We start from the raw sequence: 13,248 nt of genomic DNA, 5'->3' as shown, positions 1-13,248 counted from the left end.
ATATACTAAAGTCCCAAATTAAAGTTTTGTATATTTTTCGTTTATAACAAAACTAATGTCTTAGACTTTGATAGTCAGGATTTGAAATTGAGATAGAATTAGGGTATGTGATAAGATTATAATTAGGATGATCCACAGGCAACAACATTATAGTGATTGTCGCACGATCATCGTCTCCTTAAAATGCGTTGCACAATTGATTATTGAAAGACCACATTAGTAGTGGCGATTATCGCACTTTCGCTCGCACTTGCAACGAATAGTGAAAACTCTTATGCGACCACTGAGCAATGATTGAAAGTAGCATCATGACAATGTAGCTAGTGTGCAAGACGGGTATGAATTACCGTTTTGTTTATATTTGCTCTCTTAAAGTTTTTTTTTGTAATTATTTAATTAAATTAAGCGGGATAATATCATTCTTCCAACCTAGGATAGATGCCACATGTGGCCCTCCTGACAAAGACGTTGGAGGGGTGGGACCGAAAAGTACCATAGGTTTGGAATTTGATTCAGGTGATTTTTGGGCACTGCGCATATACGTACATAAGAGGGAGGATGGATTATTCAGCTTTTTATCCTGAGGTATCCGAAATTATCCATTTCAAAATGTGTTGTCAAAAGCCAAATAAAATAGCAAATATAATTTTTATCCGGGTCGCCAAACCATACTTAGCTCGACGTACTTAAGAGATGAATAATAACATAGGTAGAATAGAGTAGAGGTACATGGGCCTAGCCGCCTGGCCCGTCTAGACCCTCCTAGGGCCCATTCGGCCCGCCCATTGATGGGGTATCATACGGGTCGCTCGAGATCCGAACCGGATCCGACCCGTGACACTGTCATTCGGTACTGATCATCTTCACGCAAAGCTCCTCTCTCCCCCCACCTCTAAAACCCTACTCCACCAGCTTGTTAAACCCTTGCACCGCGTTTTGGGGAACAATTCAGACGTATCTGCACGTCTTGCTGATACTTCCAGGAGGAATAACCAACGAAAACTATCGACAATGAGGAAGAAGGTGGATGAACGGATCAGGACGCTCATCGAGAACGGCGTCAAGATGCGTCACCGGTCCGTGTTCGTCATCGTCGGTGACAAGTCCCGTGACCAGGTACTCACCTTCACCCGGAATCTATTTGCATGTTTGAGCTCGATTATGTATTGATTCGCTGCTGCCAGTCTGAGCTAGTTCAGCGCGTTTAGGAAGAGAGGTTAAATTCGTGACCTTTTGCGATTTCTTTGTTATGCCAACGTTCCATAAGTCCTGAACTGGTTCAAATTTCGTGGCCTGCTCTTTACCAAACTGGGTTGGCCTTTTTCTTGAACTGTATTGCAGAAACTGAGAACTTTGTTGCTTTGACAGATTGTGAATCTTCACTACATGCTGAGCAAGGCGGTGATCAAGTCCAGGCCGACTGTCTTGTGGTGCTACAAGGATAAACTTGAACTCAGCAGGTTGTCATCTTTCTGAACACTCCAAATGCATTAGACCTCCACACCGCATCTCCTCGTCATTTTTCAGGTGTCAATGTGTCATTAGAAATCATTTTCCTTATATGAAGTTAGGGTAATGGCATTATCCACATTCAGTCATCCTTGGTCCTACACTCTTATCTTGATAATCATTTGTACTTTCTATTAATTATGGAAATACCTGCTCACATGGTTGTTGTCACTGGTATGATTCTGATTCTCTGTGCAGTCACAAGAAGAAACGGGCGAAGCAAATAAAAAAGTTGATGCAGAGGGGGCTCTTGGATCCAGAGAAGGTTGACCCTTTTTCGCTCTTTGTGGAAAGTGGAGGGTTGACATATTGCTTGTACAAGGATTCTGAAAGAATTCTCGGAAACACTTTTGGAATGTGCATACTTCAGGTGGTTCTTTTTCCCAGTTTGCTCCCGCATGCAGTTCTAGTAACAATCCCCTAATCATAGTAATTTGCAACATTTAACTTTCTATTGCATGCTTGAATACGTTTGGCACTCTTTTAGGATTTTGAAGCTTTGACCCCAAATCTACTTGCCAGAACAATCGAAACAGTGGAGGGTGGTGGGTTGATTGTATTGCTGCTCCGGAATCTATCCTCATTGACTAGTCTTTATACCATGGTTATGGTACGTTGTGTACTCTTCTTGTAATATCTCATACTTTGGTACTCTTTGTCTTGCAACCTCTCACTTCATTGAGTAGTCTTTGTACACCTTCATTATGATGTATGGCATTGGCCTCATGGAAATATCTTGTGGTTTGGCCACCTAACATAATACCGTGATTACAGGATGTTCACGAGAGGTTCCGTACTGAATCCCATTCTGAGGCTACTGGACGCTTTAATGAAAGATTCCTATTGTCACTCGCTTCGTGCAAATCATGTGTCGTTATGGATGATGAGCTCAATATTTTACCAATATCTTCTCACATCAGATCAATTACTCCAGTTCTGGCAAAAGAGGTGATAAACGGATTTTCTCTTTACTCTGGCATAGGAAATTCCCTAAGTAGAAAGTCTAAGCTCTGTTACTAGGTCTGCCCCACGCGACACATTGTACTGCTCTTCCTTCTGCATTTCCTGTTACAACTATTATAGGACAGTATTTGATTGTTTGCCTCCTAATTGGTGGTTTAAGGACTCTGAAGGGCTATCAGAAGCAGAGAGGGACCTCCAAGATTTGAAAGAGCAACTGAATGATGATTTTCCTGTCGGACCGTTGATAAGGAAATGCTGCACTCTAGATCAGGTGGATATTCTGAATTTCAATTTGCTGTGCATCTTAGAATAACTCTTTCATCTGTTTTCAGTGGCTTATAGTACCTCAATCTCTTTGGACAGGGGAAAGCCGTCATTACATTTCTTGAAGCAATTTTGGATAAGACTCTACGTAATACAATTGCTTTACTTGCTTCTCGGGGTCGTGGTAAATCAGCTGCCCTTGGTTTAGCAATTGCTGGTGCTATTGCTGCTGGGTAATTATTTCTTCATTTTTATCTTACTTTTTTTTGTCACTTCCACGTTTGGATTCATTCTGATAAAAGTAGGTTTTTGTTTTTTTTTTGTACTAGGTATTCAAATATCTTTGTGACTGCACCAAGTCCAGAGAATTTGAAAACTTTATTTGAATTTGTTTGCAAGGGATTTGATTCACTTGAATACAAGGTACATTTATTTCCACTCATTTTTCTTTCCCCCCTTCTTTTCTCTATTGCTAGTTTGAATGATTGATACCTCAGAGTCAACAGCTTCTCTCCACTTTGATATGTTGAATGGAACATGCTTGCTCTATATCGAAAAAATAAGAAACCCACCGGTTAAATTTAGTAGGTCATGGGTAAAACACCTGTATTAAGTTTAAATTGAGCTGTTAGCGTGGGTTGGGAGAAGTGAGGTTTTTGGCATTAATTGTTTGCTCCATTGAAAATCCATAAAGTTTTGGTTGAAGGGCTTTGATCGTCACTGTTGTTGGGATGGTTGACCATTCTTTCTCTCCATTCCAGGCAAGGTAACGAACTGGGGATTGTGTTATTTCCAGTCAGAGGATTGATTTCTTGTGCTTTTCCCCCAAATCAATTAAAGTCAAATGAATATCCTTGTGGACGGATTAACCTTAGTAATGTATTATATTTTTCTGTTTCCTTAGTATGTTCAATTAGTCTTTATCTCACCGAGTGGGTTCGCAAAATTTCTTAGCTTTGCAAGAGGATCACAATCCGCCCCCCGTCTGAGTTTGGGTCATTGCTCATAAGATAATCATATCTAGCAGTCAAGAGATAATGCGAGATTTAGTAGTGTTTGTTAGTGACATTACAACCAAATTGCTCATGGTCAGGTTCTCTATTATTCTCTTTGACCTGCATCTGAGTTAAAACTGAAGATTGACCTGTGCAATGTACTATTCTATTGGACATGTCAGATGGGTGCTGATAAATCGGAATCATACCTTTGAGTACTGACTGGATGATTGGTTTCTGGTTCGGGTCTGCCTGGCTTTTCTGCATGTATTGTTTCCAAAATGAAGTGACAATTCAGGAATTCAGTTATTTATTTTCTAATCATTGTTTGTCAGTTTAATTGAATTGAAAAGATTCTTGGTAACCCCTAATCGAATTCTTTAAGAAGTTGTTGATAAATAGAACAAGTTTCTAAATTACTGTTTGAATTGATGGTGTCATTTAATGTGCAATTATTAAAAATCATGTTGCAATGCATTTTCTTGCCTCTTCAATGTGCAAGATTGCTGAATGGGTTTAAAGTATTTAAGCATATATAAGTATACATTATAACTTGGTAACCAAACAAAAGTGGCATTTAAAGTAGATACAATACATATGTGAGAAATCAAGTTTTCGAGATGGTCTACTACTCAAGCCACATTAATTGTTGGGCAAGGTTCTACTGCATATGAGATCCATGCGCTTTTGATTTTTTATATATTCAACTTTCAGCTGAATCCTGCTACTTTCTTCCTCAGGAACATATTGATTATGATGTGGTGAGAAGTGCCAATCCAGAGTTTAAAAAGGCAATAGTGAGAATTAATATATACAAGCAGCACAGACAAACAATTCAGGTTGGTGGGAGAGAATAGTTGAACCCAAGAATGTTGTAGTTTATGCTACGTTACTTTATGTCTATAGGCATTGTACATTGTGTGGAGATTGTGCACAAGTCCAGAATGTTGTTCTTTATGTGTTGCTTTTTGTCAATAGGCATTGTACATTCTGTGGAGATTGTGCGCAAGTCCAGCATTTTTTATCTAGATACTTGTTGACCATGTACTCATTGAGCGGCTTAATGTAGACGTTTGATAAGGTCATTAGTCATTGTTAACAAATCCAATCCCCTATCAGATTGGATTGTTTCTACGGCTTTTATCTGGATTGATAGGAATAGGAGTTGTTGGACTGGGGAGATGATTAGTGTGGATTGTCAAATTAGGACAATCATGGTCTTGTAGAACCATTGGTTTTACTCTGAGAGCTATCGATTATGGCTTTTTCTGAGCATATGGAGCTCGAAGTACCCCTCTCCCTCTCTCTCTCTCTCTCTCTCTCTCTCTCTCTCTCCGCCCCTCCCCACCTTCTATCTTTCCCCTTATTTTGTGGTTCTACTCGTGAGTTGTCCTGGCAATGCATCTTGCAGTACATACAACCACATGAGCATGAGAAGCTTTCCCAAGTTGAATTGTTGGTTGTTGACGAAGCAGCTGCAATTCCACTGCCAGTTGTTAAATCATTGCTTGGTCCATATCTGGTGTTCCTCTCATCCACAGTAAATGGGTATGTTCTGTTGTACTCATCTTTTGATAATTTTAGAAGCGAGAGATGAATTTCATCGAGCGGCACAACTGAATTACAGTTTTCCTTGAATGTCCATTGTTTCGACTCCTTAAGCACTCTTGAGGATACAACACCCTCCTTGTTGTGACTGTTCATCCCTTTTCCCAGTTTAACTTCTTAAAAATTACATTTTTTGACAAGTAAGGCACATAAATCAATGAACTTTCGGCATGTATCCTTTTGTCCTTTTTCTTAATAACCAATTTTACAAAAGAGATGAGGGCTTTAAAGGCAGTTTTACTAAGACCGATTCTACAGTGAAGTATATCTGCTTAAGAATTGTCAGCTTATAGCACACACTTTTGCACAAGGGTTGTAGTAATTCAGAACATATGGTACAATTCGTATACTGATAATGTTCTTCCTATCAACAGTTATGAAGGTACTGGGCGGTCTTTATCACTGAAACTTCTACAGCAATTGGAAGAGCAAAGTCGTGCAACAGTTAATGGTGCTGAGGCAGCTCATACTGGTAATTTTGACATTTTATTTTTGTCTGTAATATTCAAATAAAATACAAAGGAATGTTTGTCCTCTTTGGTTTTTTATTGCCCATATGGATGCACTTTAAAACTTCAGCATTATGTCTATCAAAGGGCTGGTCTGTGCTAGTTCATAAAGTTAAATTCTGGTAAAGGTTAGAGATCATAGATAATGGGTTCAATATTTAGCAGACCTTCATCTGCCTAATTGCAGATTTTTATATGGTTCATTCTGCTGATATCATTGATGATGCCTATCTATTAAAAAAGCTCTTTTGTTGCCTCAGTTATTTAGGTCTTCAGAGCTGTTGATTTCAATATCTCGATGCTCTTGGATAGATCCTTATTGAGTGTAGTCCGTACAAAAAATGATCCTAAACTTGGGATAGTTTGTATGTCAGTTTTCTCTCATAGATTTGAGGTCACATATCTGGATTCTTAGAATGAAAACTGGACTGGTCCAAGAACTGATTAGCTAGCTCTTGATGGTTCAACTGGTTGAACCTCCAGTTTGGATTTAAGATGAAGATTGCCATATGATATAACAATTTTGTGTAGATAAAAATATGATAGTACAACAGGTCTGCCAACTCGGATGGTAATACATGATTGTCAGTTTGAATTTCGGTCATTACCAATATTTCTTTTTCTTTTGAATCTTGGGAACTCAAGCTTAAGTTACAATAAGCAAATTCTGGCATAAAATAGATGAAGAGTACACATGGCTGAGTGCAGTTGTGAGTGGCTGACCCAGAGGTGACAAGGTTCCTTTCAATTCCACCTCCAGCATTCAAAACTATTTATAGTTATCCCCGATCTGTCAGTCATTGGATGTTCACCACTTTGACGTTTCAAATTGAGATAAGCCTAGTTTTGACTGGTTTTTATTGTGAAAAAAAAAATTACCTCTAATACCTGACCAGAGCTAAGATTCTCTACTGGTTTAACCAGTTGAACTGGCTATTCTGGTCCAATCTCGAAACACTAAACTCTGAAAGCATGGGAGTTGGGACTACAGGTGATGATTATTTGGTTGTGTTTAGCTTTTGTCCTTTACCAGTTGATGATCAAAGATCCAATTGAGGAAACTGGAAATGGGTTGAGTAAGTGTTTATTTTGGTCAAAAGTAATTGTTTTCATTGACAAACTTTTGGGACATGTTCTCCGGCTGATAAAGTCACAAATGGCTTCGAATAAGGAGCACTTTTTTTGTACAGCAACAAATCCTAAAGCACTAAAAAAAAATCAAACAAAGACGAGCAACATGAATTCTTTAATGCCATTATGCTATGTTTAATGTTAATTCCTCCTTCAAGATCTTTATGTTTAATATTAATTCCTCTTATTCAAGATCTTTTCTGAGTTTCAGCCTGCATCAGGCACTGAAAATATAACAGACATGAAAAATTAAAGAGATTGCTTGTTGTTAGGGAAGTTACATATTTGAATATGGCTAAAAAGTACCGAAATCTTTTTTCTTTTGTTCCACATGTAAGTTTCTTGGTTTTTAAATTCCTACAAATGTAGGTCGTCTCTTCAAGAAGATTGAACTGACTGAATCTATCAGATATGCTTCTGGCGATCCAATTGAATCCTGGCTTAATGCGTTGCTTTGCCTTGATGTTGCCAATTATGTCCCTAATATTACGAGGTTAGACACAATTGTTACAGTGTCCTTGGGAGTGAAGCTACTTAGTTCTTAGACATTTAGTTATAACAATTCTGTTTTTTCCCTTGCAGGTTACCTTCTCACGGTGAGTGTGATCTCTACTATGTAAATAGAGATACACTTTTTTCCTATCACAAGGACAGTGAGTTGTTTTTACAGGTAATTATGTTTCATCTGATGTGATTTCATAGTGCAAAATCATCGCATGTGGATTGTTGGTCCTTACTCATTTCTCTGTATGCAGAGGATGATGGCCTTATATGTTGCATCTCACTACAAAAACTCACCAAATGATTTACAATTAATGGCTGATGCTCCAGCACACCACTTGTTTGTATTGCTTGGTATGCTCATTCTATATTATTTGCTTAATGTGTTTCCTTTAGCATCCCTCAATCCTCACATAGTATTTGCAGGACCTGTTGATGAGTCCAGGAATCAACTGCCAGACATCTTGTGCGTCCTACAGGTATCTCTCTCTCTCTCTCTCTCTCTCGCTCGCGCGCGCGCTTGTACGTGTGCTTGTGCACATTGAGTGTCATGTGCGTTGCCCGGGAGAGTGGGGGATGGAAGGAATCTCCATTTACACCATTTCGACATTCGATCAAATCTTTTAAGGAAAGGAAAGGAAAGGATACGATTACAAAACTCCATTGGATGGGATATTCTGTTGTATTTACTACATTTAAATTTCCCCTTTCTAGGTCTGTCTTGAAGGACAAATATCTCGTAGATCTGTGATTAAAAGTCTAAGCGATGGGCATCAACCCTCTGGAGATCAAATTCCATGGAAGTTCTCTGAGCAGTTCCAGGACACGGTTTTCCCTAGTCTATCTGGTGCTAGGATCGTGCGAATCGCCACACATCCTAGTGCAATGAGGGTAACTATATTTCTTAAAGCTTTCTATGTACTTAATGCTGCTTCTTTTGTTTACTTACTCTTTCACTTGACATACTGTAGCTTGGTTATGGCTCAACCGCTGTGGAACTCTTAACGAGGTTAGTTGAGTGCTCATTCATATTGCCTACTTATGTATTGCTACTTGTCGTCGTAACTCCTTTGTCCTAGAAAGTAAATGTAGACTCATTAAAAGTGGATTAGGTGAAAGAAAATCACAGAACCATGGGAATATGCATCGTGTGAGCTACTGCAACTCAAAAGGAAAAAGTAAATACCCTCTTGACTTGTCTATGATGAAACATTGAGAAAGGGTACTCTTTCTAGAGGATGCAGTTGATACAACTATAGATAACCAAGTGAACATAATGTCTACTAATACTGCTGAAGCTCCACGCCTGCTTCAGTAGAAGTCAAGTTAGTAGATGTTAATAAACAATACTCCTTTACTGGGATAATAGTTATTAAAAGTTAGTTGTACTAAATGTATTGACTTATGCACTTCTAACTTTCACACAGATACTTTGAAGGACAGTTGACAAATATTTCAGAAGCAGAGATTGAAAATATGGAAGAGGAGCCACCTGTCAGAGTGACAGAAGCAGCACAGAAGGTGCATTGATCTTTGAACTTATGGAGTTGATTCTTATGATTAGGTACTGGAGGTGTTATGTTGACAAGATTTGAGGAGTGCCTTTTCCCAAACTGTGACTGACATGGGCAGTTGAATATGTTAAGTTGTTGACTCTAGCTGAACACTGTCAGTTATGGAGTATTGACTTAGTTTAAGTTGGTTATTAACATTCTAGAATGTTCGACAGAAGAATTAAACATATGCATGTCCCTCTTGTTCCCCATTTGCAAGTTGAAATGTATTTTTGTATAGCTCTTGATTCAACAATCCACAAGCTTTTAGAAGACAAGTTGTTGAGATAATATGAAATCACGAGTAAAACATTCTGCGATTGCATTTTAATGTTACAAGCAAGTTTGCAATCTTTTGCATTCTCCTTTTTATTGGATCTATAGCCAGTCTTTTAACGTGGGCGTTCGATGTCTTACGAGCAGCATAGAAGTGACCCCCACGAAGCAAGTAGAGCTGTATCTTTCAGTTTTACCTTTTTCCTCACTAAGTTCTGCAAGAAGCACCGAGCGACCTTCAACTTTAAGACCAGAACTGTGTTATCTATGTCTGATTAGATCCAAATCCATTTCAGATTTAGAATTATTTTGGTCATTTTAAGAGATAAAGTCAGAAAACAAATTCTTCTCTGGTATTTCGATTATGTTGATTCTGTTACTTGTCTTTACCTCAACAGTACAAATTCATTGTACTTAAGCTGCCCCTTGGTTTTAAGTTAATTGTTAGTTGATTCTATGCTCACATCGGATGTGATTTCAGGCATCTTTGCTGGAAGAGAATATAAAACCCAGAGCTAATCTTCCACCTTTGCTAGTACATCTTCGTGAAAGACGGCCTGAAAAGCTCCATTATATAGGCGTCTCCTTTGGTCTTACTCTGGACCTTTTTCGCTTCTGGAGGAAACATAAGTTTGTCCCGTTTTACATTGGCCAGATTCCAGTTAAGATGACTTATCTGAAGCACATTGAATATGTGACCTTTTTTCCCTGATTGGGTGGTCTTTTGACCTTTCTTCTTCATTACAGAATACTGTGACTGGTGAGCACACCTGTATGGTTTTGAAACCTTTAAAAAATGATGATATCGATGTCACTGGTTCTGATCAGTGGGGGTTTTTAGTCCGTTTTATAGAGGTAAATTCTTGCCCCTCAAGATGATGCTTTAATTGCTTCCCATGCTCCCCATGCGTTAATCTTCTCTGAAATCCTTTAATTTTGTTGAAAATGCCAGATTTCAAGCAAAGGTTTGCAAGGCTTTTGAGCTATAGTTTTCATAACATGGAATATAAACTTGCTATGAGGTAAGTTCATTTATTCCGCACTCTGCTTACATTCCTTTCAATCAGTCTCGCTTGAAATGCTTTTTGTTTCAATGAATTTACTTCTTGTAGCATATTGGATCCGAAGATCAACTTTGATGATGAGGAAATTAACCCATCAACCTCAGAAGGATTTTCAGGGTCTCTCAACCAAATTTTATCACCACATGATATGAAACGACTTGAAGCTTATACCAATAATCTGGCTGATTATCATATGGTAAGAACAAAGACGATCTTCAGTAGTATTTTAAGATCTGTTATTTTCATTCCAATTTCAGAACCATTTGATCTCAGACACGCTTGGACAGAAGTAATTTATATTAGAAAAAGTGAGACATAAGAATGATAGAAAACATGATGCATGTGCTTATATCCAAAAGTTGGATTTGTTACCTGAGATCGTTCCTAGAAAAGACATTGTACTCATTTCTTAGAGTAGTTGGATCTGGATTTGCTATGTAAGCCCTTCTTTCCTTCCTTCTGTGGCGCAGTATTCCTCATACTGAATTAAGAATCTAGCAAACTGTTTTGTTAAAAACTATCAAAGGAGGTGGCTTGTTTGCAAGACCAAGGAGTCAAATCTTATCATTATATGGCATTTGCCCCTAGTCAACTTAGAAGCACAATCGAAGTGTCATCCAACATACTTCGCATTAGATTCTTTACTTGACAAGCTGTAATATTTTCTGATGCACCCTTCATAATTTACAGATTCTGGACACTGTGCCAATTCTTTCGCATACATTCTTCCAGGAGAAGCTTCCGGTTTCTTTATCGTATGCTCAGGCATCAGTCTTGCTATGCATTGGATTGCAGCATCATGACATCAGTTATGTTGAGGTCTGTGCCCTTGTTCATGTACCCTCATGCTAGGTACCTTTGTGCACATTATTCAACTGTGAACTTGAGTTTGGGTTTGTCATTTGCTTTTGGTGCTTTGCAAGCTAGAATAGAATTGTAAGGTGGATTTGCAATCTGCGCTGTGTCTAAACTAGTGCTACAATGCACTTAATCTGATGGTGCCTGTCTAGAGATGTCTAGCTTCTGACACAGTGTTGTTGTCTGGGAGGGAAGTGCAAGCTCACTGGAATGTGAATCATTCAACATTTTTAACTGGGGGTACTTTGATTCTCAAATGTCTGCTCTTTATTTTTGCTAATTTAGATATCATTCAGTCTTATTAGCATTGAAGTCGCGTTCACCATTTGATGACCAGATGCTATGGTTGCTGGGCCCACTGCACCAGCATCATCATGCATGATTTTTCCCTTTTCTGCTTATAAGGTCACTTTTTCTGGGACAATGTGAGGCACCTCTATGGTGTTCTGGTGTTTTGTGAGCTCGTTATCAGAGGATTTCCTTGCCACTCACTTGGATGGTGAATTTTATGTCGGACTTGTATTTTACAGGGACAAATGAAGTTAGAGAGGCAGCAAATTATGTCTTTGTTCATAAAGGTTATGAAAAAGTTCTACAAACATCTATATGCTATTGCAGCAAAAGAGATAGACTCTGCCCTACCTCGCTTGAAAGAGGTAACTTAAAAAACTCGTCATTTGTCACGATGTGTTTTCAATTATATTCTCACGGCGAAATTTTGTTGCCCTCCTCTTCAAAAAACCCCCTTAAAAAAAAAAAAACCAGATCTCCCTTTTCCTATATTGAAGGGTCTTCTAGGATGACCTTTGAGATTGAAATGTGTAGAACTAAAATAGTTCCTTGCACTTGATGAATGTCATTGATGGCGATAAGAAGTTGGGTAATACCCTCTGCAATGGAAATCAAACTAGTAACTTGTAACAACCACATAAATCACATGATAGAGTCATGAGCGTATATACCAGTGTTACTAATTTTTCGATCTCCAATTTCAGGTTGTTCTGGAACCTCACAGTGTATCTGTGGACGAAGATCTGAATGAGGCAGCAAAGAAAGTTGAGGTACTGTTGATATTGGTCAATGCCCTTGTTATTTTTTACTTCCTTGTCTTTTTCCTTGCACTAACCTGACTTAACCATGCTAGGACGAGATGAAGACCAAGACAGAGGGTTTCCTAAACCCTGAATGTCTTCAACAGTATGCCATTGTTGGCAGAGAATCCGATTTTGAGGGTGCTCTGCAAAATGGAGGTAAGATGGCCTCAGGTGGCGTTATCAGTGTCAAATCTCGTAGAGAGAAAATGGAGAAACATAAAAAGCACAAAGAGAATCAAGAGAGTGGGAAAAAGCGAGGTGGGAACAACCCTGGCTCCAAATCCGCCAAGAAAAGGAAATCCTAAAGCCTATATTCTTGTGTTGTTAATCATCATTGATATTACTCTACATGCTAACAGTGCACAATTTTGTTAGTGTATCAAGGGACTGAGTGCCGTCATTTGTTTATGAATGGAAGAAGCATTTGGGTAGAATCTTTGTTGTTGTATACATGCAACTAGCTTTGTTGGGTCAAATGTTAAGTGCCCACCACACCCGAACAGTGGCCATCATGATTGGGTCGTTGGCTTGGATAGAGAAGGCAGATTAATGTATGGCTATGGTGATTGGGTCCTTGGCTCGGACGGACAAGGCGTATTAATGTTTGGATGAGCCGTTGAACTTTCTGATTAGTTTGTACATTGAGTCCTAATACTCCTACCTTAACAAGATGTGTGTTGTTTCGGGTCGATGGTGGTTGAAATTCTATTTGACCGTGAAATAAAGCATGTAGAAACTCATCTGTCCGACATTGTACGGTTTCAGGCTAAGTTCCCGGTAATGAGGCGAACTTTGGGCTTGCAACGCAATACAGCTCCGGTTTTCACATCCACATAAAGATGAGCAAGAAAAAGAAACCTTGTCGCCTATTCAAGGAAAAACTGGAAGAGGATTTTCAAATGATTTTTTAGAGCAAAGCTCCA

At 38.8% G+C, this 13,248-nt stretch overlaps 2 protein-coding genes across 3 annotated transcripts in view; both read left to right on the top strand.

Annotated features, from left to right (window-relative positions):
• The window catches only part of LOC125314150 (tRNA(His) guanylyltransferase 2-like), a 206,931-nt gene that overhangs the window by 15,144 nt on the left and 178,539 nt on the right, over nucleotides 1-13,248 (top strand). The gene's annotated exons all lie outside the window — the stretch shown is intronic.
• Nucleotides 858-12,797, top strand: LOC115727820 (RNA cytidine acetyltransferase 1-like). Its single transcript, XM_030658106.2, is given in 27 exon segments — nucleotides 858-1,116; nucleotides 1,369-1,460; nucleotides 1,708-1,879; nucleotides 1,997-2,119; nucleotides 2,284-2,457; nucleotides 2,633-2,743; nucleotides 2,836-2,969; nucleotides 3,066-3,159; nucleotides 4,472-4,570; nucleotides 5,143-5,279; nucleotides 5,714-5,811; nucleotides 7,349-7,472; nucleotides 7,562-7,649; nucleotides 7,735-7,834; nucleotides 7,907-7,959; nucleotides 8,195-8,371; nucleotides 8,452-8,489; nucleotides 8,908-9,001; nucleotides 9,791-9,970; nucleotides 10,057-10,135; nucleotides 10,138-10,164; nucleotides 10,262-10,331; nucleotides 10,422-10,569; nucleotides 11,064-11,192; nucleotides 11,762-11,887; nucleotides 12,227-12,292; nucleotides 12,376-12,797. Coding segments are annotated over 27 exon segments (3,093 nt in total). The 5' UTR covers nucleotides 858-1,011; the 3' UTR covers nucleotides 12,631-12,797.

This window comes from Rhodamnia argentea, chromosome 1, assembly GCF_020921035.1.
Source record: "Rhodamnia argentea isolate NSW1041297 chromosome 1, ASM2092103v1, whole genome shotgun sequence".
In the NCBI taxonomy this organism is placed as follows: Eukaryota; Viridiplantae; Streptophyta; class Magnoliopsida; order Myrtales; family Myrtaceae; genus Rhodamnia; species Rhodamnia argentea.
The sequence above is the reverse complement of the archived record's forward strand: the minus strand, read 5'-3'. Positions and strand labels throughout refer to the sequence as shown.